General features: G+C 48.8%; 2 protein-coding genes across 2 annotated transcripts; one reads left to right on the top strand and one right to left on the bottom strand.

Moving 5' to 3' along the window:
• Positions 1-235: 235 nt before the first annotated feature.
• P2RX4 (purinergic receptor P2X 4) lies at positions 236-6645 on the top strand. Its single transcript, XM_054392915.1, has 12 exons — positions 236-366; positions 1159-1306; positions 2224-2295; positions 2377-2449; positions 2918-3014; positions 3198-3278; positions 3385-3526; positions 3847-3983; positions 5492-5585; positions 5681-5746; positions 5838-5933; positions 6613-6645. Exons 1-12 carry the CDS (start codon positions 236-238, stop codon positions 6643-6645), a joined length of 1170 nt encoding a protein of 389 aa, XP_054248890.1.
• Positions 6646-11213: 4568 nt separating this feature from the next.
• Positions 11214-21924, bottom strand: CAMKK2 (calcium/calmodulin dependent protein kinase kinase 2). Its single transcript, XM_054392539.1, has 16 exons — positions 21607-21924; positions 20229-20276; positions 19754-19807; positions 19553-19604; positions 18764-18897; positions 18112-18148; positions 17277-17298; positions 16943-17031; positions 16529-16728; positions 16385-16438; positions 15338-15411; positions 14718-14805; positions 14371-14466; positions 13709-13837; positions 11634-11734; positions 11214-11286 (listed from the first exon to the last, which is right to left on the bottom strand). Exons 1-16 carry the CDS (start codon positions 21922-21924, stop codon positions 11214-11216), a joined length of 1569 nt encoding a protein of 522 aa, XP_054248514.1.
• Positions 21925-25524: the final 3600 nt, after the last annotated feature.

Here is a 25524-nt window from a genome sequence, read left to right on the forward strand (position 1 = left end):
CCCAAAGGGGTGAGGCCGGCGGGGAATCCCTTTTCCCCGTCGAAAACAGCCAGAGGAGAGGCTTCAGGGCCTCCGGGCGGGGCTGGGACACGGCCGGTAATCAAGAGCCCGAACCGGTGCAAGGCCTGGGGCTGCGGGAGCGCTCTCCGGGCTGCTCGGGGCGCTGTGGCTTCGCGGGGGCTGCGCCAGCTGCTGCCTGGCCTGTGGGAGCTCCCGCGCGCCCTTCCAGGCCGCCATGGTGTCGTGTGGCGCTTTCCACAGCTTCCTCTTCGAGTACGACACTCCCCGCATCGTGCTGATCCGGAGCCGCAAAGTGGGGCTCATCAACCGCGGGGTGCAGCTCGCCATCCTCGCCTACGTGATCGGGTGGGTGAGCAGGCGGCAGGGGCTCCGTCCCTTGGCCCTGCCGGGCTGCGCTCGGGGGAATCCCGCAGCCCCGCCGAGGCTGCCAGGAAGGAGGAAGGGGGAGTCCTCGCTGGGAGCCCCCTGGAGCCATGAGGCTGAAGGGCAGAAGTCGGGCAGCTCCTTTCTGGGCGAGGCGGAGAGGCAGCTGCCGAGCCCCGCTCTTCTGAGAGGGAGGCGCGGTCAGGGTGGCGGTGGCGGGAAGCGGCCGCTGCGGGGCTGAGGGGAGGCCGGGGCTCGCCCGCCCACCTTGTGGGTGCTAACGGCATAGAGGTGACAAACAGATGATGAGACACCTCCGCTGGGCTTGGCCTTGAGTGGGGCTGTAGGGCTGCTTAGACGCAGCTGCAGACAGGACCGGACCCCTCACGAGAGGGCTGATTAGACGCAGCTGCAGACAGGACAGGAGCCCTCAGGAGCAGAGACCGGCCCGGAGCGGCCATGCAGAAAACCAAGAGTTGCATCCTGCAAAAGCTCTGGACGAAGAGAAAAGAAAATAAACAAAAAAATCCGCAACACCCCAAAACAGTCAGAAGAGAAATTAGTTGTCCTGTGAGCCTCATGTAGGGAAGTGCTATGGAACTGTCCGGACCAGCCCTTTCAGGTGACACGTGAAAAAAGGAGAGACGCCTGCTGCCTGCTCTGGTTTATGGTGTTTATCTGGGTTTTGTTGCTTATGTGGGGTTTTGTTATTTCTGTTTTCTTGTTGTTTTAATTTTTTTGTGGTTTTTCTTTCTTGCAATGCTTCCCTGGCAGCTGGGTCTTTCTGTGGGAGAAGGGCTACCAGGAAACAGACTCAGTGGTTAGTTCTGTAACCACAAAGGTGAAAGGAGTAACACTGACAAACACATCCACCTTGGGAACCAGGATCTGGGATGTGGCTGACTATGTCATTCCTCCTCAGGTATTCGTCGCTCTCATACCCAGAGGGAGGGGTTTTTTTAACCACCAGTTACTGCCCTGCCAAGGTCCACTGAGGTCTGGAGCAGCTTCAGCCTCGATATGAGAGAGCAAAGCAGCTTTGCTGCATTGCAGATTGTGCCCAGCACCTGCTCCATTAGCCTTGTTCAGGAAAAGTGTGCGTGTGCTTGTGTAAGAGGGAGAATTTTGCAGACTTCAGGAAAAAGTTGCAACAATAACCACGTGTCCTCTTTCTTACTGCTTTCTAAAGCAAACAACTCCATGTTAACTTCTTGGCAGAAACCTCAGGAACAGGCTGCAGGTCGCTTGATCTGGAACCATGCAGGGGGTATTGCTGTAGTTACTGATTGACTCTGTGGGAGTCTGCACTCCTCAGGTAATATGTAGCAGCCTTCAGGGTTGGCAGGCATGACCAAGTTCCTAGTTGTGGGTTACTCTCTCTGCATGAGATATGGTGCAGAAAAAAAGTGGCAGATTGATCTGGATTTTACTGAGTGATCATACTTGCCTATCAGCAGAGCAGAAGCAACCCTGGATAAACAAACCAGGACAGGTCAATTTCTAATAGAGATACTGAAAAGGGAAAAAAACAATTAAAAGTGGGAGTTGCAGACTTGCAGCTGGAACTTACTTTCTGCTCCTGCTTTACAACTCCCTTGATACCTGTGTTATCATAATGTGAATGAGGACTTTTCGGCCAAGTGGGAGGATAGAAAGGATTGCTAGTCCCACAGACATCAGGCAATAGATGTGAGAATTTGCTCTTTAATGCTACACCAGCACTGTCTAAAGCAAGTCCCATCTGTGGGTCCACCTGGGCTCTGTCAGCAAAGGCAGAGTGACTTGGATAGTATTTGCAGACTGTCACTCATAAATTTCCTTCTTGTTTCGTGTGTTCAGGAGAAGAACACTGTGTTTGTTATGACCAATGCGATATTCACACTGAATCAGAGCCAAGGCCGCTGCCCGGAGGTAGGTACAGCATCTGCTTTAATCCTGCTTTGTGTGGGTGGGAAGTTTGTAGAGTTTAATGTAATTATTGTTTCTTTCCAGCTTCCAGATGATGAAACAGAGTGCAAGGTGAAGAGCGACTGTGTTCCAGGATATGTCAGTTCTCACAGCAATGGTAAGAAGCTGGCAGCAAGGACTCATTTTAGTCTGTGTTGTGCTACCTCTGTGCTGTGCCTTCCCTCCTGTGGAGGAAACTACAATTGAGTCTTTCTGTTCTCAGAACTGAAAGGGAAAGGGAAGCTCAGGTTTTTATTCTGTGAAAGAACAGATGGGCTTAGGCTGTGTTGGGTGGATGCTGGATAGATGTTTACTTTGGTGAGTTAGCAAATAGTGTGAGGGCTTTTCAAGACCTTAAGTCCATGAAGCAATATTTCATGTAGAGGACGATTTGACTCCAAAAGGGACGTGATGCTTATTTTTATGAAACTTCAATACAAATTGCTATGGAGGATAATGGGGTCTTAGTTCTGGCACTTCACTTCTGAGCAGATTGCTTTCACCTTATGGAGGGAGGAGATACCAGAGGGCAATTACTGCCTCTTTGTTTTTGCCTGGCAATACTTTCACTCACGTGTCTTTCCAGGCATCCAGACTGGGGAGTGTTTATCATACAATGGCAGCATTAAGACCTGTGAAATCTTTGCATGGTGCCCTGTGGAGGATGACTATCATATACCCAGGTGAGTGCTCTGTCTTCCCACTCTGTGAGGACTCTCTCAAGAAGAGGTTGGTAGTATGCAGCTGATGACTCTCACTATGAGGTACTATTGGGGAAAAGCTGAAGAGGTGATCATCCAGGATCCTGCAGAGTCCTGTTTGTGAAGATAAAAATTAGCTTAATTAATTTTCCTATTACTTTGTAGGCCAGCATTTCTGCAAGAAGCTGAGAACTTCACCCTTCTGGTGAAGAACAATATTTGGTACCCTAAGTTCAACTTCAGCAAGTAAGTAGTGTGTGGGGTGTTGCACTGTCTGGTCTCATGGACAGTAAAGGGGAGATGGAGGAGTGCAAGAAGATGCAACAGATCTTCTCTCTCTGCTTTCCTGTAGGCGAAACATCCTCCCCACGATCAATGCCACCTACCTCAAGAACTGCATCTATGACTCCCAGACTGATCCCTTCTGCCCTATCTTCCGTTTAGGGAAAATAGTTGAAGCTGCAGGGCAGAATTTCCAGGAAATGGCTGTGGAGGTATTTGGCAGACCCTTCTCTTGGGCCTCAGCTGTGTAGAAGAGGAGTGGTAGGTATTTTCCCTCTCTGCCTCATGGCGTGAGCTGCAGGGGACAGAGTAGCTGCAGAATGGAGAGCTACTCAGGCCAGAGGAACTGAAGTCAATTCTACTTAGCCAGTATTTGACCTTGGCTTGTTTGGGTGGAGTTCTATGCAAGGTTCTTCTGTAGTAGGGGAAAAGAGTGTTTGGGACAGGGACATGGGCCAGCAAATCAGGGTTCTGGTGAGCAGATAGCCTGGGCATTCTGACTGCTCACCTTCTCCTCTCCTACACTTGGCAGGGTGGAGTCATGGCACTGCAGATCAACTGGGACTGCAATCTTGACAGAGCTGCTTCCCACTGTGTGCCAAAATACTCCTTCCGGCGCCTCGACAGCAAGGACTCAGGCCACACTGTCTCACCTGGCTACAACTTCAGGTACCATGGTTATGGGAGAGTACCTGGGGTCACAGAATCCGAGCATGGTGGTGGTTGGAAATAACCTCTGGAGATCATCTAGTCCAACCCCCTTCTAAAGCAGGTTCACCTAGAGCAGATTGCAAGGTGTTCCTGCAGCTCAGGCACAGTGTTACAGGCTACCTGTACTCCTCTAGCACTTGAGAGGAGTAGTCCTTAACTTTCCATGGTGCTGTAAAACTTGGGAATGTTTCTCTGATACTGTAAAACTAAGAGCAGGTCAGATCCTCACTATGCAAACCACAGCACAGGAGGAGGCTCCACTGATTGCATCAGTGTCTGAGTCATTTGCATCAGCATCTGGGTGACCAGTTTGAGCCAGCCTCCTGTTTGGGCCAGCCTCTAGTGGTGTGGCAGTGTCAGAATTGACTGTTTCAGGGTGTGCTGATGGGGGTCTGGGATGTACGGGTGGGAGACTGAGTCACCTCCTTTGCTGTGCCTCAGGGAAATCTAACCTCTAGCAAGTGGCTCTGTCAGTTGAAGATCAGGAGTATCCTTTTGGTGTACAGCACCACACATGAATTCTGGACAGTATTGATAGGTCCAGTACCTCCAGTAAAACCAGCAGCACAGAGCTGGGTAGCTGGTTGCATCCAGGATCAGAGCTATAATGACATGGATTGCCCCCCTTGCCAAGATCGTGGAAACTGTCCTGCTTGTGAGGAAATAAGGCTCAGGGCTATGCCTGTTTCTAGAATCACAAACTCTTCCCTTGGCACAGGGCATCTCTTTTGGTGGCACTCAAGTGACTTCACTGAGAAGCTGCTGTCATGCAGACAGCATAAGTGTGTGTTTGGGAAGTGCCAGGCCAGCAGGTATATGGGGTGCCAAATGGGACTGGCTGGAGGATATTGCAGCCAGGCTTCTGTGGGTTCTGAAGCGCTCTTGCTAATTCCAGACCGTGGTTCAGCCCCTTACCAACCCTTCCTCTTTTCTTCCACCCTCTTCTCTGCTTCCTCCTGGCTTAGTCAACCATATGTCAGAGTAAGTCTGATCTCACTTACATGTTCTTATGCCTTTTCCCTGTCACTTGCCTGCGAGTCGCACTGTGCGGGACAAGAAGGGCCCTCGTGTGCCGGTCTGAGCTGTCTTGCCTGCTCGCTCCCTGCCCTGCCCTCCCGTGGCTGCCTGCACTCCTGCAGCCTCCTGCTTGCCTCTGACTGAGGACCGATTCTCACGTGTAGCTCAATTTCTTCCTGTCTGCCCTGTTGCTCCCCTGCTGAAGCTTGCTCCCCTGCCTGTGCTTTTCAAGTTCCTGATGTGGCTTTGCTAACTGCTGTCTTAAATTCACCTTTGCTGGGTTTTTCTCCTGTATGTGCTTGCTTGCATGAAACCTTGCCATCATTTTGGGCTTGTCTATGGAAATACTAGTGTTCAGCCCATCTTGGGATGGGGTATACACCTGGATGTTGTATGATCACATAAACAACCTCAAAATTTCCAGCTAAGCTCTGCCCTGTCTTCTCCAGGTTTGCAAAATACTACAAGGACAGTCACGGCAATGAATCACGGACGCTCATCAAGGCTTATGGCATCCGCTTTGATATCATAGTGTTCGGAAAGGTAGGGTGACTCTGTTCCTAGAGATCTTGTGGTGAGGGCTTTCTGAGATGCTGACAAAAAAAAAAAACATCTTCACCCTTGTGGCTGTCTTCTAGGCAGGAAAATTTGATGTAATTCCTACCATGATTAACATCGGCTCTGGCTTGGCACTGTTTGGTGTTGTAAGTGATTCTGTCTGCACTTGGACCTGGTTCTGAGTCAGTGCCACAGTTCTGAGGATCATTGTCTTAAACTCTTTCAATCTCCCACCAGGCAACAGTGCTGTGTGACATCGTTGTTCTGCACTGCATGAAGAAGAAATACTACTATCGGGAGAAGAAATACAAATATGTGGAGGATTATGAACTGGTAAGCATCAGTGAAGGCAGAATTAAGGCAAAGTTGCTTCCTTCTCTAGCTGTGGTGTTACTCTGAAACAGGATATAGAAAGTCCCCATCAAAGAGGGATTTTGAACTCAGAGTAAACTTTGTCTTTGTCAGAGAAGCTAATTTTTACCTCAAAGCTGTTGCAGGGAGGAGCACTAGAAACAAATATTGTCATGTTTCCTGGGAAACCACTCTTGGAGAGGGAAATACATGTTCAAGAATTCGTCATGTTCCCACTGCATCTCTTTTTTGGTTTACAGTCCTTGGTAGTTGCCTTCAGAGTGCTGCAGCCAACAGCTTGGCTTTTGAGGGTTCCTGCTGCTGTGAACAAACTCATTCAAAGAGTTGGTCTTTTCTGAGACCAGTATACTGACAGCCACAGTTGCCTTCAGAATCCAAATTGTGCGTTTGGCCAGCAGAAAGGTTTAGCGGGGGTAGTGGGGTGGCTTGAGTGGTGCTGAGGGTAGAATCCAGCCCTGCAGCCCTGGTGGGAAGCGTTGCTGCAGAGGGTAGATTTCTGAATCAAAAGAACTTGCGGTACTGGAAGAGTAAACTCTGAGTGAGAGTGAGTAGCTTGCCTGTGCAGAGGGTTTCATGTGAAAGAAGGAAGGGGGAGAAATAAGAGTTTTCTGACAGCAGCTGTGATCCTTGATACTTGTAGGGAATTGATGAGACATACGGAACAAACTCCTGACCTCCTGCTGCAATGGGACCAGCTGTTGCTGTGAACAGTTTCCCTGACCCTGCGGTGAGACCCTCCCCTGCTTCACTGGAAGAAAGGGGAACAAACCTGAGAAAGGGACCTTCTTCACTGCTGTTCGCTACTGCTAGTGGCTGAGAAGAACTGGGTCTGCTCCTTGTCTGCTGTCTTTCCAGGTTAATTGCACTAAGTGCAGGCCTCCGCACCAGCTAAGCCTAGGGCAGGGACTGCTCCACATTGTCACTTTGACAGTCCTCCTGTTCCTGAGCTCACTGGTAGCAGAGAGCCCAGGGTAACTGGCACAGATCCTTCCTTACAGTGAGTACAGCTCCTGCTAGGTGTTGCCTAACCTTGGGAAAGCAGCTCCTTGCTGTTGTCAGATCACTTATCTTTGCCCTGAAGGATTGTGATGCTTAGATGAGCCTGTGCTCCCTATTTGTGTCTCCAAGCTCCAGAGGCCACAGACCAAGGCAAAGTGGCGTTGGCTCCATGGTGCTATGGTAAATGGCCTACTGGGTACAGAATATTTTTCCATTTTGTCTCTTTTTTGTGGTACTACTTTAAATTTTATTTTCAATAAAATATTACCCTCTTAAAGTCCTGCAAGGTGGGTTTTGCTTGGTTATTTCTCCCTGGGGTCCATGCAGGTTAGGGTCAGTGAACTGTCTTCATTTGGCAGATACCAACTGTTACCAGAGAGCAGTCAAAGCCAGTGCTGCTCTCTGTTTTGCTTCTTGATTTTCTCAGCAAGAGTGCTGCTGGAATTGCAGTTTCTGCTCCACCTTGGCTCTCTTACCATCTTGTCTGTGTCTGTTGCATTAAAACCTGATCCAAGGGACAGAAATTGAAAGTTGGAGGCAAGTTAGCACCAGCTGTCATTCCCTGGCATACCTCCCATAGTTTTCACCACCATGCGCAGCCCCTGCTGCATTTAATAGGTTTGCACAATTTGATTTAAGTGAGTTTGTTGGATTTTATCTTCACGTGGCCTTGAGCAGCTCTAGTGCTCACACTGGCACACAAGGTACAGCTCTTGCCTTTCTCTGAACCTTTTCTCGTGTTACAGAGCCCTGAGATATCCCATACCTCCACCATCCTGGCTGAGGCTCTACTGCCTTTTTCCAGGGTTTGCTACAGCATTATCATTTTATTCTATTCTTCATTTGCCTTTCCATGAGTCAGCACCTTAGGCTGTGCATGTGAATGGCTCAGTTTGGTTCATGCACTGGCTAAAGCCACTGTGGGCTCCTTCTAGCCCAGGATCCCCAGTAATGGTGGAGCACCCAATCTAACTACAGAGGAAGGTGATTTCAGACTCCTCTTCCAACAAGCTGACTCATAGCTTGGTAAAGACCAGACACACAGGATAATGGTTCCACTTGATCAACTAACTCTGAGTTTGATTGCATGTCATTTATTTCAACATGTACACAGAGGCTTAAACAGCTGTGTGGAAAAACACTTGGTTAGTTGGTTTTCTTTCTTCTTAAGTAATACAATTTAAAAGTGGTAAATACACAGTATTTAAACTTGATACACCTGATAAAGTTAAATGCATAATAAAGGGGTAGGAATGAAACACAAGCCTTGGTCATTTAAACAAACAGTATAAAAATCAGCAATTGTTCAGGACCTTAAAAAAGAAGCAGATCAATTGCCTGATAGGTAAGAGGGGACCACCAAGAAAAAACTACTTAGACAAGAGGCCTGGTTTCCCCCTAGCACTTTCCTGTGTGCTTTCAGAGCCAAAAAGGCTTAATACCCAGCATTCAGCCTACAGTCAGCACTGGGCTTGTTTGAAAGGAAGGGAATTGGGGAAGTCAAGCTATAACCCAGTTCCAAGGCACAAGCAAAATGTTTACTTCACTATAAAAGATAGCATTACTACTGGTGACAGCAGCTAGGGAACTGAGCAGGGTTATGTATACAGTACAGCTTCTCTAACAGGTCATGCATGTAGACAGCTCTTCCTCACACAGCCACACTTGATGCTTTTAGAAGTAACTAACAAGAGGAAAAAAATCTACATCGAGTTTTTCTCAGGAACATGCGTTTGGCTGCAGCCCTGCAGAGCTGGCACTGAGAGACAATTGTTTTGGAGAGTGCCTGAGAGAGGTGCTGAGCTTTAGGATCCTTACAGACCAAGCCTGTGCTAGCCATGGGACACTGATCTCTGGGCATTGAGGAACTGGGCCCAGCTTATTCAGTTTAGAAGCTGCATTGCACCTTCCAAGTCCATTTGGTGAGAACTGTCTCACCAGGCACCTGTCACATCACAGACCCAAGATAGGCAGCACACAGCAGCTCTATCGCTCACCTCTAACAAAAGCACACCACGCACCTCACTATGCACCAGCTACAAATAATCAGATCCCCCTTTTTTTTAATTAGTTTTTTGGCAGAACAAGCCCACAGACAGGGTTTGAGAACCCAGCAGCCCACTCACACACGTATCCACATGAAAAGTCCTGGTTAAGAAGGAGGAGATAGGCAGCTGTAGTAGTGCTGGCACCCAAGTTACCTGTCTGGTTTTCCGAGAGCTGAAGCTGCAGAGCTTTGGCTTAGTCTTGGACTAAATGAGGAGGAAAACAGTGTGTGTCTTATGGCTCCAAACTCCATAGTACTGCTCCTAAACCACCAACTATCATGGCTTTGGAGAGAGACCAGCAGCACAATGTTTTCAGTAAGAAATTGTGATTTAGGGGGAGCATTGCTTCAAGTGATCGAAATACACATGGGACAGTTTGCGTAGGCATCTGCGCACACATTAGCACTGCCCTGGCTTTAACAATGACCTGTCCTCACCAGGAATTACCAGGCCAGGTCCAACTGCAGTAGGGTCAAGGACCTTGTCACACTGCTGCTTGCATGGCCCAAGATCAAGGAAGACAAGGGGACAGTCACTTCCTAAAGGCAGGGCACCTGTGGCCAGGGTTAGAGATCTTATTCCTAATCAAGATACTTGGGTCTCTCCTTGCGTCTTCTTCCTCAAGGCAAAGAATTACATGTTAGTAGTCCCTTGCTTGGAACATTTGAATCCTTCCCCTCTTTCAGGTACACCATTATTTTAAATGCCTCATTCAAGGTCACACAACCACATCAGACTGAGAAGAGCAGAGGTCAGACCTTTTCCCTGACCCAGTGCCATGTACTTACCGTGACCCCTTTTCTCAAGCCAACCCTGACTTGTCTCTAGCTTTGTCCAAGCACAGAGAACTTGGGAAAGTGAGTCTGGAAATCAAAATCTCTCCCACCAGATGATAGCAGTATTATTTTTTTTAACAAGCACCACAAAATAATCAGAGTAATCTGACTGAAAGTGAAAGAACTCTTCATAAGAAACAGCCCCATTAATTAGCTATACACTGAATTTACTAACAAGCCTCTGATCCACAGGCATTCACAAATTACTGGTAACAAACTTGCATAAAATACATAGCATTGGCCCCAAAATCCAGATTAAGAGTTTGGAAAACAAAAAGTTTCTTTGAAAATCGCTAGCTAATCTGAGTATTTCATTAAGATCTTAAATTCTAAGCAAGCCCTAAGTCTATACTTAAAAAATAGCGTAAGTTGTATTACTTGTAATTGTAGTAAACCATGTAATGTACATGGAAGTGAAGGATTTTTACCCTGAATTTCATATTTAATAATATATCTACCTAGATCAAGTACAAGATTTAGAAATAAACTGTCTTTAGTGCTTCCTCATCTGTTCAAAGCAAACATTCAGTTAAACACTACCTTCCACTCCTGTGTCTGCAGCAAAAATAGTTCAGACTGAACTTAAGCCCTTAAATACCTTTTCCTTTCATACACTGAATACTCAATTTACCAAGCCCTAGTCACACCAAGACCTTAGGAAAGGTGTTAATTACCTTAGGAGATAATTAACCTCACTTTCTGAGTGTCTGGAAGATGCTGTTTAACACAACTTGGCTCACAAAGGTAGGCATTCTTGAAAAAGCTGAAAAGGTGGATTTTTGCTTTGTTCCATGCAGTTAAAAAGGTGTCAATTAAAATCAAACCAGCACAACGAGAATTAGATGCAACAACATTTCTGGAAGGTGGTGACCTCTCAAAGTGCACAGGTGTAATTTTACTGTTCTGTCTGACACTTGGCAAAAGCTTCACCCTTCTGCGTGCACCCAGCGACTTCACCTTGGGCAGATGACACCCCTGGGACGCTGGTGTTTAGTTCCCAGAAATTATTTGGATTACCCCAGGTAAAAGCAGTTCCCAAAGCAGCTTCAACTGCTTGCTTGTTTGTTTGCTTTTTGCAAAGCACTGTTGCTGCTCAACCAGATATCTCACCTCTGCTATCAGCCAGTGCCTCTCCCACAAGAAGTCAGCAGTCCAAGCGATCAGAGATGCTCAATGTTTACGACAAGTAGTCAATGTCTTACAACATGCTGCTAGGTAAGCTCTGCATCCAGCATCAGACTGAAATAGCGCCAGGCCATGCTGTTTGGTGGAGGCTCTGTTAATGTCATTCATCTGCAGCCGCACGCTTTAAAGAGCGCCCTGGACCGAGCTGCTCAACAGAACCACAAAGTTCATGTTCATGAAAGAAGTTCCTCCTCTCCCACGTTGGGCAAGTCGTTGCATTTCAGATTATCTTCACTGCCTTGTTTCCTGCTTTAAAAGGAAATAAAATGGTTGCTGAGTGACTCAGAAAAAGACAAAAGTAGACAATAAGACACCAGACCCTGCCCTTTCCCTGCCATGGCAGCTTTGGAATTCTCAGCTTGTGCTGTCTCCCCCCCAGCTCCCCTGTAGCAGGCTGGAAGTGCCATAAAAAGATGATTTTCAGCCCTTGGGAGGGGCAGGATAGGCAGTGTCACAAAAATCATCACATGAAGTGGTTATGGGTCAGACAGAGGGTGCCTGAACATTCCTGTCATGGCCCCACACCGAAGATTCAAAGCTCAGCTCCCTGAATTCTCTTCCTGTGCTGGTCGGGGCAAGGTGATGACACTTACGGCAGCAGGTTCCCAGGGGCAGACAACGACCGCTCTTCCCTCTTGCTCCCCTCAAATGGGTTCCCAAAGGATCGCTTCCGGATCATCGTTTTAACCAAGATCTGCAAGACCATATTGAAGCTCATCAGGGAGTTTTTCCTTTCATTCAAGAGTAATAGGAACATCCAACCCTCATGCCCAAGTAATTAAGGCAAGTAGTGAAGAGTCAAAATCATCTTTTTCTTTAAAAAAAACCCAACCCAACAACAACAACAAACAAAACAAAAGGAAGCACATTTAGAAGTCTCCAGCTGCTTAATTCAGGGGCTGTATCTTCATCTCAAACCCACAGTGCAACAACTGGACATGCAGATGAAAGCCACACTAGGTATGAGAGGCTGCAAACAAGAGGAAAGCAAAGTCTAGGAAGATTTTCTCCCCCATGAAGTAGATTTTATTGTTTACTGCATCCAGCACCTGAAAATTTCCAGTTCCCCATGATTACCTGGCAGAAGAATTCATTGGAAAGGGAGAGGGGAAGGAACCAGCACAATTTTGCTTCAACATTTACCAAAACGAAGCTGAAAAACTGTCCATTTGTCTATCTTTGGCTGCAAAGCAATGTTACCCAGTGTCAGCTGCCTCTGGAGACTGCTGGGAACAGAGCAAATGTTGGGGCTTCTTCCAGGCTTCCCCCAACTTATTCTGCTAGTGGGAGCAGAGAGCAAGATGAAGAGCACTTGACCCTGCCTTGGAATGTGCATCCTGCTTTGGGTACCCCTGGCTTTATTTGATATCACTCTTCCTCCCTTTGTGCCTTATTTATCTGCTCATCAGGGTGCAGGAGGGCCCTGACACAGCAGAACTGCATGTGCCATCCACACCCCATGGGTGAAGGCATTTTAAACAAGAGTCAAAATCACTCAGATCTCATATTCATTAACGCCTGCAGTTGGATGCACAAATATGAGGCATCAGAGGGTAATTCTGAAGAACAAATGCAAATGGGGAAGCACAAGATGTGCCTGGGGGCGGTGAGTTATTTAAGAGGCAAGAGGTTCCCTAAAAGCTCCTTTGCCCTGGGCTGTGATAAATCCATCAGGATTTTCTACAGGGCTAGGAAGACTGAGCCATCCTCCACTGCATCACAGCAAGTCACCTCCAAAGAGGATGCAGGGTAAAACCCCTCATGAATGGGGATCTCTTCAGAGCAAGATCTGCTTTTTCAGCTGAAGCAGCACAAGGCACGTTTGCATATTAATGTAGCTGCGGCTGAGGAGATTTCTGCATTGTACTGACATGGGAGAGAGCTCCAGAAATGGGGCCAGATGTGGGCACAGCTACAAGATGGAAAAGAAACTTCAACGAGAGACCTGTGCTTCAAAAAAAAAAAAATCACAGCCTGGGTGTTTACAAGCAGATAACACCACCACGAGTGGTCACTCACTGTTTCTCCTAGCCTAAGGGTAAGTGGGGACCCACAGAAATCATTAGATTCAAAACCTTCAAGGATTTCACTTTCCACACAGGGTGAGGTTACACTGTAGTTCTCACCACCACAGTGGGTTGCGGAGCATAAAAATAAGAGCTTGAAAAGAAATGAGATGAATTCACCAAGAATAGCTGCAGGCGGGGGCTGGCACACGCTGTGGCCCAGATAAAATCTCCATCCCAGGAAGCTCCCACAGCCCCTAAAACCAGATGGGCAGAGCAGGGCAGGAGCTCCTTGTGTTTGGCCAAAAAACTCACTCCCAGCCATAGGCAGGTCCTGGACCAGATGCTCTTCTGCCCTGACCAAATACAGCATATTTAGGCAGCCAGCTCAAGCATGGCAATCACACAGCTTGCTGCTGCCCACTGATGAGTCCCTTTAGGACCACTCTCAAACATTCCCCCGCACTGAGTGGTACAGCCACCTTCAGCGAGATGCTGAGACCCCATCTTGCAGTGCTCATTTCCAAGATGGGAGAACTTTGCTTTAATCTTGCCCAATGCTTTCGCCCTTCAGCAGCAATCTCCATCTGCTCAGGATCATCCCAGGAGGCAGCATTGACACCTGTGTGTGCCCACAAAACCATCACCTCCCTCATACTCACCACAGTGGCCAGGCTGGGTATGTGCTTGACTGAATTCTCCACCTCCTCCTCTGTCACCTCGACAAGGGTGCAGTTCTCATCCTCTGTGGGCAGCAGCTCCATTCCATTCTTGGTGACCCAAGGGTGCAACTTCAATTAATAACACAGCCTGTCAGGAACGAGTTCCTCTTTTTCATAACTCAAACAATGCAGGCCTGGCAAACGCATCTCCTTGCCCAAGCTATGGCCTGAAAGGCTAGGGAGCAGGGAAGAGATGCTCCACCTCACTGGCAAGCCAGCTCACACCAGCATCACTGGGGTGCTGGAGCCTGGTGCAAAAAATGCCATAGTGAGGCTCATCCAGAGCCAGCACTGGCCTCATCTACACAATCTTGGTGACCTACAGTACTGGGTATCTCAATGGGTTTTAGGGAAGAAGACCTATTTTCACTCTTTCATGTTAGGGATGAGACAGCACCAAGAGGCAAGAGTGATTTATTCCAGACCAGACATATGAGCAGCAGTTACGGTGAGACTCCCTGAGTCCTGGTCTTGGGCCTGAATTAATCCACAACAGAAGGCAGAAACCCTTCTTTCTCCTTGCCCACACACCTGGCATCTTGGGTGGCTGCAGGAGGAGCACAAAATTGTTCAGCAATTCCCCTGCAATCCTTTCCCCCTACCTTAGTCTCCATTTTCTCAGCTTCTCGCCCCTTCCAGGCTCCCACAGGGGCAAAGGACCAGAAATCTCCTGCGAAAGGCTGTTGCACAGTACTTTCCTGGTAGCAGAGGAAATACTGTACTCAGGGGATTTCCTTTTGCCTGTGACTTCTCTAGGCACCAAAGGTCCCAACACTGAACAACAGGTCCTGGAGCAAGGGAAGGAGCTGGGACTTACCTGCCCAGAGGCTCTGGGCACAGGGGGAGGACCTAGCCTGGCACCATCAATCTGACTCCCAAAGAAAAAGCCAAGCAAGAAGAACCCAACAGAAGTGAAGCCACAGCAAACACCAGGGGGTCAGGCCAGTACCTTGATTTCTGGCACCGAAATCCTAGATTCAGGGTTTTTATCCAGCATCCGTGTAATCAGGTCCTTCAAGAAGTCTGTAACTTCTGGCCTGGGCAAAGGAGAGAGGAGATGGGGAAGGGGACAGATGCTGCCTCCCTTCTTCACCCCAGCACCAGCTGCCATGGGCCTTCTCAGGCAGACTGGGGCTGGACTCCAGCCCTAGAAGTGATACAACTCTGGGTTCCTTATGTACCCAGCTACCATACAGCCCTTTCTCTCCAAATACCTCAGGGAAGCAAAATATCCCCATTTTGGGCAATCTGAAGCATGATCCCACACATACAGGGCTGGAAGAGCCTGACACCAACTCCACCCGGGCTAAACCCAACAGGCAGCAACTGCTGAAGTTAATCCATTCCCTGAAACGCCTCTGCAATGTCAATCACTCCTTCTTCAACTACTGCAAAGCAGGAGATGTTGCCTTTGTATTTAAAGGAGGTTTTCCAGGGCCAAAGAGCAACAAAAGGGCTCAGAGCCTCAGTTCTGCAAAACCACAGCGAGCCCCACCCAGACGGTGCCTGAGAAATGACTCAAGTGAGGCTGAAAATAAGGACTGAGGGGTTGTTTTTGTCAGTACTCACTGGTCTGGGAACTCCAACGTTTGGGTCTTGATTTTGTTGTGTAAACTCAGGATCCGTTCATCCATAAAAGGGCACTACCATGAAGGAAAAGAGCAACAAGAAAAGCAGTAGCCTCATTAAGAAGAAGCACGGGGACAGCCAATCAAGCATCAGGATCTCTTAGGGTTTGATGGAAAACAAGGAGGCAGTTACTGGGAAATACCAGAAGATTTCCTATTATATCAGTAACTTCTTTTAAACACAATGAAAATAGCATTTGACTAAAAATTACTTGACAAATGACTTGACTAAAAATTACTTGATGACTGAAAATTAATACAGCAGCTCCTTTCCTAAAAAGTCTGTACAGGCTCAGAATTTTTCCCCCAGGGAAAAAGAGTAACATGTCCCATTTGGCTGCACCCATCCCAGGGACAGGCAGAGGTTTCCCATTCCCACCCACATATAGAATCACAGAATCCTAGAAAGGTTGGGGTTGGAAGGGACCTTAAAGATCATCTAGTTCTAACCCCCCTGCCATGGGCAGGGATACCTTCCACTCAACCAGGCTGCTCGAGGCCCCATCCAGTCTGGCACTGAACATTTCCAGGGAGGAGGCATCCGCAACCTTGCTGGGCAACTGGTTGCAGTGTCTCATCACTCTCACAGTAAAGAATTTCTTCCTAATCTCCAGTTTAAATCTCCGCTCTTCAAGCTCAAAGCCATTCCCTGTCCCATCAATACAAACCCTTGTAAAAACTCCCTCCCTGGCTTTCTTGTAGGCCTCCTTCAGGTACTAGAAGGCTGCTCTAAGGCTCCCTGGAGCCTTCTCTTGTCCAGGCTGAACAGTCCCAGCTCTTACAGCCTGTCCCTATATGGCAGATGTTTCATCTCTTTACTCATCCTTATGGCCTTCAATGTCAAGAGGACACAACTCAGTCTCCCACTGGCAATACCTGACTGCTCTGATGGAAATGCAAGGTGCATATCCCACCATGTATCTGGCACATGGGGGCAGTCACCAACCTCCCAAGACCACTAACAGCCCTGAAAAGCCCATCACATTACCTGCCCAAACACGAAGCAATACAGTGTGATCCCCATGGCCCACACATCCAAAGCCTGAGGAGAGGAGAAAGCATGGTTAGATCTACCACAGACAGTGTGTACAAGGAAGATTAGTACCAAACTCCTCAAATTGCTATTCAATACCTTTCCAGAGAAGATTTTCCTGGTTTCTGAGAGCGTCTCCGGGGCCATGAAGGCAGGGGTGCCCACCGTGTTGGTTAGGAGGGCATCTGCTCCCTTGAACTCATTGCTCACTCCAAAGTCAGCGATCTTGATGTGTCCATCTTCCCCCACGAGAAGATTGGAGGGTTTAATATCCCGGTGGATTATCTTCTGATAGTGCACTGCAGCCAAAGGGAACAAGAGTAATTCAGCAGCAAAGGAGCCATGATGCCCACACACAGCTATAAGCCCTCCTGTTAACACCATGACCAGTTCCAAAAACCCCTGAGCAGCAGCATGAGCCACCAGAAAGGGCACTCTACCCCAGCAGAAAGTCCAACCTCAGGTGTTCAGAATAAAATAAAGAAATTACATAAAATTTGCACAGACACTTACAGTATTCGATGCCCTTGATCAGATCCTGGAAGTAGAACCGAGCCTGGTCCTCACTAAGAGGTTTCAGAGTTGGGATTTCCATCACAGGGCTGCAAAGGCAACATAGAGTGGAGCTTGTTCTCCATCTAGATGTGCCAAAACAGGTCCTGCAGGCTTTGCTGCAGGACAGAAACTGCACACAGCCCCAAATGCAGGCACATACTGGGTGTACACAACTGGCTACCCAAACCCATCGGAGATGCACCATGAACCTCTGAATCCCAGACCCACCATAGGTGGCTAAGCTGTGCTACTCACAAACCTGTCTGATGTTCATGTGGAGTTCACTACTCACCCTTGCTTCACCAGTTCAAACACTGCAACACAAAAGAAAAAGTGGTTACTGATCACCTCCAGGTCAGAGTTCCTGCGAGCAGTTTCAGCACAAAAGCAATTATTTCAATGATCAACATTCTAAAAATATTTTCTTGAGAAAGGAGATGCCCTCTTATGCAAGGCACGTTGGCTGCTTCCATTTCTAGTTAAGGGGATACTTAACTCTGCTGCAGCTTCAGCATCCAAAATACTCTCTGCAAGAACGAGGGCAGCCCCACTCCTTGAGCAAACCTCTATGCTTGGCCATGAAGGCTTCACACATTCCTACACTAGTACAGGCTGAACACAAATCATAGAATCACAAAGGTTGGAAAAGACCTCTAAGATCAAGTCCAACCATCAGGCTAAAACCACCATGCCTACTAAACCATGTCCTGAAGAGACACCTTTTTTTCAACACCTCCAGGGATGGTGACTCCACCACCTCCTTGGGCAGCCTGTTCCAATGCCTCCAATGCCACTTTCAGGAGAGAAATTTTTCATAACATCCAACCTAAACCTCCCCTGGCACAACTTGAGGCCATTTCCATTTGTCCTGTTGCTTGTTACCTGGGAGAAGAGACTAACCCCCACCTAATTACAACCCCCTTTCAGAGAGCTGTGGAGTTGAATTAAAGCCTCTGAAGTGCTCTAGAGCACTCCTGTCTCCTTCCTGAACCCAGACTGGATCCCTTTGATCTGATCCATTAGAGACCCCACACCCAGACACCCCAAAAAGCAGAGGGAACCCTTTTTGCCCCAACAAATCCCATCCCCTGCCATCCCATGAGTGATAGAGGGCAGTAGGCAGTTACCCATGTACAGGTGGTCCTCACTGGGGTCATCCAGGACCTGCCAAAAGAAATGGAAAGGCAATTAAACGGCACCATAAACACTTGCAAATTAAACACAGATTTTTTTTTATTTAGCAACCATCTCCATTCTGCACCATCTGCACCATGAACATGGTCTGCTTCTCTCCAAGCTTCTGCCCACAAGGGGTGGGAACAAAAAGAGGACAGAGCTATAGCTGTACTTCAAGGAAGTAAATATTTAAAATACACAGGAAACATCATCTGACACATGAGCCAAATAAACTCCAGCCTGCACATCCTTCATTCTGGATTTTTGGACCATTTCATACAGGGAGTGGGTGGAGGGCAGGAAGGCTGCAGCATGAAAACACCAATTCCTCCCCAAAACCCATCTGAGCACTGGTTTCCTCCAAGGAAACAACACTTTTCTGCATTTTCCTTTCTGGGCAGGGAAGGAAAAAAAAAATCCTCTTTTGGGAGGTGGGAATAGAAAACCTTTACAATTAAGGCAAACATGAGTCTCTCATAGGCAGGACCTGCCACGGCTATCCCAGTCCCTCTGTGGTCACTCCCCTCCACCCAAGCCAACATGCAGCCCATCCCCGCAGCATCCAGGCTCCTCCACCCTCCGGATGGGTCAGCCAGTGCTCACCTCCACCAGCTTCACCACATTGGGGTGGTCCAGCTTCTTCAGGATGGCGATCTCCTGGTAGACCTGTTCGATGGGCCCTTTGGGCTGCAGACAGCCCTCAGAGGCAGCTTTGGCACCACGGGGCGGTGGGCGGCCTGTGGGAAAGGCCGAGATGGGAGGCCTGGCTGGGAATGAGCCCCAGCCGTCCCCAGCACATAGAATCATAAAATGTTTTGGGTTGGATGGGACCTTTAAAGGTCATCTAGTCCAATCCCCGTGCAGTGAACAGGGACATCTTCAACTAGAGGAGGCTGCTCAGAGCCCCAGACAACCTGACCTGCGATGCTCCCACGGTGGGGCATCTACCACCTCTCTGGGCAACTTGGGCCAATGTTTCACCACCCTCACTAAAAAATGTCTTCCTTTTATCTAGTGTAAATCTGCCTCCTTCAGTATAAATTTGTCACAACAGGTCTTCCAAAAAAGATTGTCTCCCTCTTCCTAAAAGGCCCCTTTCAGTACTAGAAGGCAACAAAAAGGTCTCCTTGGCTCAGGTCCAGCTTTTCACCCACCAGCACCCCCAAGTCCTTCCCCACAGGACTGATCTCCAGCCCTTCATCCCCGGTCTGAATCGAATCTCGAGGCTGTCCCAGCCCCTGTGCATGACCTTACATTTGGCCTTGTTGAACCTCATGAGGTTGACACAGACCTACTTCTCAAGCTTGTGCAGGTCCCTCTGGATGGCATCTCAGAATCCCATCCCCTAGGTGTGGCAATCACTACCCACCCTAAAGCTTTTGTGCTACTTACGGGGGAATCCTGCTTGTCTCATCAGCTTCTTTTTGGAGAGAACCTTCATTGCCTGCAAGAGGGGAGAAAATGTAGGATTTGGAGCAAATCAAGAATGAAATGGGGATGGGCCCATCAGAGACCCAGGCAGGGAGGTAGCTGAAGGAATCCATTTCCATCCTACCTACCCTGCTAAAAGCATCAGGGCCAGGCACTACTCACATAGTAGGTGTTATCATCCTCGTTGTAGGCTAGCTTCACCACACCATAAGAGCCCTACAGAAGAGCACAGCCACGGGGAAAGAGTTAGGGACAGTCCAAAAAAATAACCCCACAGCACCAAACCAGTCTCTGGGCTCCTCCACAAAGCCAGCGGGCAATGCTGGGAATGGTGGGAAACATTGGCTGGCATCACATCACCAGCAAAGAAAAGCTTCAAATGCCCCATTTTGTGGAAGGGAGGGAGAATGGGAAAATTTAATCATAATAGTTTTTAAAAAATATACAATTCAATTGGCACCACCAGCACTGCAGTGAGGAGCTAGCCAAGTTGCTTCAGTGAGTGGTTGAATCACAGAATGGTAGGGGTTGGAAGGGACCTGCAACTTGCCACCTCGTTGGCTGGAAAGCAGAAGCAAGTCCAACACCCTCCCACCCCAAATTCCCCCACCCCACCCCAAACCAAGTCAATATTCACCTTCCCAATCTCATCCTTCAGCTTGTACTGGTTGAGCTGCACACAGTCCTGTGGGGAGAAAAGTGAGGTCTGACATGTGCCACAGGACAGCTCTCCTCCAGTAAAACCTCTGCAAGCTCCCACCCTGTTATGCTCTGCCTGGGCACCCAAGCTAGATAGCTCTGATCCATGAGCCACAACCTCAAGCTGCCCAGCCACATGTCACCATGTCTATAAACATGGCTAATTCATAGAATCATAGACCTGTTGAGGTTGGAAAAGGCCTTTGAGATTGTAAAGGCCAACTGCCCACCTAGACCTCACAATCCCACTACTTCTAAGCTACAACCACTAAATGACATCCCCCAGCACCACATCTATGTTCCTTCTAAATACTTCCAGGCATAGTAACTCCACCACTTCAGTGGACAGCCTATTCCAATGCCTGAGAACCCTTTCTGGGAAGAAGCCTTTCCTAATATCCAACCTGAACCTCCCTTGCAACAACTTGAGGCTGTTTCCTCTTGTCCTATCACTTGTTGCATGTGAGAAGAGACCAACATCCACCTCAATTCAAACTCCTTTGAGGTATTTGTAGAGGGAGATGACGTCTCCCCTCAGCTACCCTCTTCTGAAGGCTAAACAACCCCAGATCCCTCATCTGTTCCTCACAGGATTTGTGTTCAAGGCCCTTCATCAGCTTAGTTGCTCTTCTTTGGGAACATTAATGGCTGAGCAGGTGATATTGCCCACTCAGGTGGAACAGGATGGGTGCATGATGGTGGGGACCAGCAGCCAGGAGAACTCCGACAGGGTTAAAGCTAGTGACCCGACACAGAAAATATTTATTTGTTATGGGCAAAGCAGCCACATGCTATCTGGCTTCTGTCAGCACTGACAGGATGGGGCAGGCAGGGACATTTTCTCTTTAGGTCTCAGAAGGTCTGTCTCTTTTTTTATAATTTTAAGGTAAATAAAACTACAGCACACTGCTGGCTTCCCCAAAGCCCGTCAGAGCTGACAGAATCTCCAAAAGAAATGAAACATGGTCGACCACTGAGTCCCACCTCCCTGACGACTGTCTCCACAGCCCAGGATCACAGAATCACAGAATGGCAGGGGTTGGAAGAGATACCTGGAAATCATCTAGCCCAACTCCCCTGCTAATGCAGACACACCTGGATCAGATTGCACAGGAATGAGTCCAGGTGGGTTTTGAAGTCTCCAAAGAAGGAGACTCCACAATCTCTCAGGACCACGATATCCCACTGCCTCCCACCACACATATGCAGATATGCTGTGAGATTTTAGGCCGAAAACCAATGCCATAACAATGCCATAGCAGGGAAATGAGGCAGTTGGGGGCAGAACTGTGGGAGCAGCCACGATTCCCCCTCACCTGGAGTCCTGTGATGGACACGCGGTTCGACTCCACTGTTGGGCGCCGCGGCAGCCGTGGGGAGGAGTGCGGGGACGTCACCGGGGAGTAAGGGAGGGATGGGTAGATGAAGCGTTCATTGGCACTGTCATCACCCCCAGGTGAGTGGGCAGGCTGTGACCGCTCCTGCAGGGAGAGCTTTCGGCCCGAAAGGTGCAGCTTTGCCCTCGGCTCCTGGCCATCCCTGAAGCCCTCATCTCTGGGCATGTTCATCTCTTCCTCCTCCTCACACATGCTCCCTGTTGCATCGTACTCAGTCACCACAATGAGAGAGGCCATGCTGGGGTGGTGGGGGCTTAGTGATGGGGGGTCCTGCAGCACCCTGGTTGCTCGGGGACCGCAGCCTCCGTCACGACAGAGAGGCTGTGGGGTGAGTGAGCTGCTGGGGATGCATGATGGCATGGTGCAACCAACGGCCTCATTCCAGCCACACCACGACGCGGAGGTAAGCCTGCAAACACAGAGCAGCTCAGGTGGGCTTGGAGATTTCCTCCCGCTGGTCATTACTCTACAGATTAATTGATCAGAATCATGGAATCATTTTCACTGGAAAAGACTGCCAGGTCACCACTAAACAATGTCCCTCAGCACCACATCTACACTGCTTTTAAGTGCCCCCAGGGATGGGGACTCCACCACTTCTCTGGCCAGCCTGGTCCAGGGCTTTACAACCCTTTCAGGGAAGAAATTTTTCCTCATGTCCAACCTGAACCTCTCCTGGCACAACTTGAAGCTGTTTCCCCTTTTCCTATTGCTTGTTCTTGGAAAAAGCGACCAACCTCCCACCTTGCTCCAACCTCTTTTCAGGGAGCTGCAGAGAGCCAGAAGGTCTCCCCTGAGCTATTAATCCCACAGAGGATGGTAAAACCAAGGGCTGTGGAGCAGGACAGCAAGGGGATATGCAGCCACCCTGCCACAGAGCAGGGGCCAGCCTCAGCTCCAAGGCCACTACCACTGCTCCTCCACTTTCGTTAGTTAAACATCTCCAAAGAATAACAACCTCATCATCTCTGATATGGAAATACCCCAAAAGGGTATGGGCTGGCATCACACCACTGGCAAAGAAAAACTTCAGGTGGCCCATTTTCTGGGAAGGAGGAGGAATGGGAAAAATTAGCAATTATTAGAAATTATATCCAATTCAATCAGCACCATCCAGAAGAGACCAGCACTGCAGTGTGGAGCTGTTTGAACTGCTGTGGTGTGAGGCTAAACTTGCCACCTCACCAGCTGGAATACTCAAAAGGGGAATGTTATAGAGTGGGTGTATCTCTGCCAAACACCCCCTGAACAACGCAGTTTAGGAGCACAGGGACCCACTTACCAATCATGGGGTGCAGTATTAGCACCCTCAGCTCACTGCCTCCTCCCACGGCCCATCATTATCAGCGACTTCTCCTCACCCCAGGTTCATTACGGCTTTCTGTGCAAAAATTAGGATCCTGAACCTAGAGAGAAACAAGAAAACAATTCTGTTAGCAACCATAAATTATATATATATATTTAAACAATAACCAATAAGGGGAGAAAACTTAATTCACACATGCCAGGTGCATGCAGCAGTTTGATGTTTGGTTAGTTAGTTTGGCTGGCTGTAAACCATCGATCACTCTTCCCTGTCATGATGCTGGTGATGGTTTTAATTTCTAGGTTAAGAAGCTGCTGCAGAAGCAAGTGCAGAAAAAAAAAAATCTGAAACCAAACAGCCCCAAAGAAAGAAGGTTTGAGGTCTTTTTTCTGCAGGTTCCCACACCTCAACGAGGCGGACAGTTATAATTAGCTCTGCTCACCTCCATTGAAGTTTCCTTAACGCACCCGCAGCAGAACGTCTGGGAATGAGCCCAGCAGAAATTAGGGGTCAAGTACAGAAATCAAATCATCTCCCCATTTCCTCGAGGTTTCACAACGGCCTAATTTCCGGTTTCAAGACCAATCTATAAACCAGAGGGGTTCTTTCTGCCTGAGCAGGATCAGCCCAGCGCTAACGCCGGCCCAGCGCCGCTTGCTGCTCCGAGGCACAGCAAAGCGCCGGGATGTGAAGGCTATAAATAAGCTGACGAACAGCAACAAGGACAAACTATTTCAGAAACGCTGCCTTTCGTGGGGCTGAAGCTGCTCCCGGCCGGGGCTTTGCTGGGCAGCAGAACCAGGAGTTACCAGCCAAGCCAAATTGGGCCTCTGTGTCTCAGGCATCCCCCCGAGTGCTGCTCCTGACCACTGCAGCATGTTTTAATGTGCTTCCAAAATAGATTAACATAAACAGGCAGCCCCCCTGCCCCATTCATCTCAAACCCACAGGGATGCATCCTAAGGCCTGTTGCCATTTCCCTGGCTTGCTTTGGGCACCCTGCCAGCAGGCACATATAAATAGCTGTCCCCTGAAGCCAGAGTTGATCCTGAACGCTGTGCCCTGTACCCTAACTGTGAGCTGGTGCCCACACCAAAAAAGGCAGGTGATAGTGGTGGCTCCAAGATGAAGCCAACCCAGGAGCATCGTTAGCCACAGCACTAGTTCCCAGTGGTGGCACGGCATGGCCAAGCATCCTGTCCTGCCCCCAGAACATTGCCTGCATTGGAATTGCAATGTTCATGCCAAACTTTGCTGGGCTAGAGGAAAATTGAGTTGAAGTCTCAGCCACACTTGAGAGCTGAATGTGCCCTGGCTGGTGGGAGTTAATTGGCTTGACTGGGATAAACATCTCAGAGCTGATTAATTTGAGCTGGCTTCCCTGGGCTCTGCAAACAGGCCAAAAGTCATTGTAACACCTGCCAGGGTGGAAAATCAGAGGGATTTCTCCCTTGGTATGTGTACAAAGGGGCTGAGAGAGGGGTTTTGCAGAACTTGCCCTGTGAGATGATACCTTCCCCAAGAGAAACCCAAAAGTAGGATCTCACTGTTGGACACAGCCCCATGGGATGTGGGATAACCACTAACAACACAGCCAGTTCTCCTTGACAAGCACATGGTGGGGCTGAGGAGGAGGAGGAGAACAGCCATATTCCCAGCCAGAGGGAAGACCAAAATAGCTGGAATGGAGGAAATAAACCCAAAGAGGGGAAATACAGCCTGAGGGCTTTGGCTTCACCAACACGCCCAGGTCCTTGCCCAGGGAAAAGCAGCCTGTTCTGGTATGAACTCCAGCAGATCCTTATGTAAAAGCAAGCAGCACATGCCCACAAAATCCCCAGGAAATATAACAGCCTGGTGTATAGGAATGATTTATCGGCACAGCTTTTGGCTGCAATCCATACATAACCCATAGCGGCTGTGGAAGGATTACTGAAGCAATCAGTTTCTCATCTAATTCAGCAAGGAGAGGAATATTAAAATAAAAAGAGGTCTGTGAAACCCTGGCAGCAGCTCTGCTTCTCACTCAGCGTCCACGTGGCTTTAGCAGAAACCAGCAGGAGTGAAATCAGCCCCTGTGAGGGTGAAGTGATTTTTTACAGCCCCCTCCTCCTGCCCTAGCTGTGCTGTAAGCGTCTGATCCCTGGTGGGATGCAGCTACCTCTGGTAACACGCTGATGGATTTCAGGGGGCACAGAGGACGACATCTCGCAGCAGAACTGCCTGCAGAGATTTAAACTAGAGTGTGCGGATGCATCGCCCCGTCCTTCCCTCCCTGGAGCTGTTTCCCTACCCAGGCACAGGGCAGGTGCTGGGATGGTGTCCCTGGCCCCATTGGCTGCTACATGCTTGCCTTCCCCAACCCACGCACTTTCCTCCAGCAAGGCCAGACACAGTGTCAGGGTCAGACCTTTCCACGGTATTAAGACTTAGTGGCAGCTCTGGCACCGACACCTCCATCCATCCTTCCACGAGGGTCAGCTCATGTACTGCAAAAAACCTGTTCAATAGCAAAACTGAACACAAACCAC

Source organism: Indicator indicator, chromosome 26 (genome assembly GCF_027791375.1).
Source record: "Indicator indicator isolate 239-I01 chromosome 26, UM_Iind_1.1, whole genome shotgun sequence".
Lineage (NCBI taxonomy): Eukaryota > Metazoa > Chordata > Aves > Piciformes > Indicatoridae > Indicator > Indicator indicator.

What these genes read in the sequence shown, in the direction of transcription:
- P2RX4 (XM_054392915.1), top strand. Translation starts at nt 236, where the DNA reads ATGGTGTCGTGTGGCGCTTTCCACAGCTTCCTCTTCGAGTACGACACT. An exon ending in CCTAAGTTCAACTTCAGCAA is followed by an intron (nt 3,279 to 3,384) that starts GTAAGTAGTGTG and finishes GCTTTCCTGTAG; the next exon opens with GCGAAACATCCTCCCCACGA. An exon ending in GCTTGGCACTGTTTGGTGTT is followed by an intron (nt 5,747 to 5,837) that starts GTAAGTGATTCT and finishes ATCTCCCACCAG; the next exon opens with GCAACAGTGCTGTGTGACAT.
- CAMKK2 (XM_054392539.1), bottom strand. Translation starts at nt 21,924, where the DNA reads ATGGCCTCTCTCATTGTGGTGACTGAGTACGATGCAACAGGGAGCATG. An exon ending in ACGTTGGAGTTCCCAGACCA is followed by an intron (nt 14,806 to 15,337) that starts GTGAGTACTGAC and finishes TCCTTTGCCCAG; the next exon opens with GCCAGAAGTTACAGACTTCT. An exon ending in CTGAGAAAATGGAGACTAAG is followed by an intron (nt 13,838 to 14,370) that starts GTAGGGGGAAAG and finishes TATTAATTGAAG; the next exon opens with TTGCACCCTTGGGTCACCAA.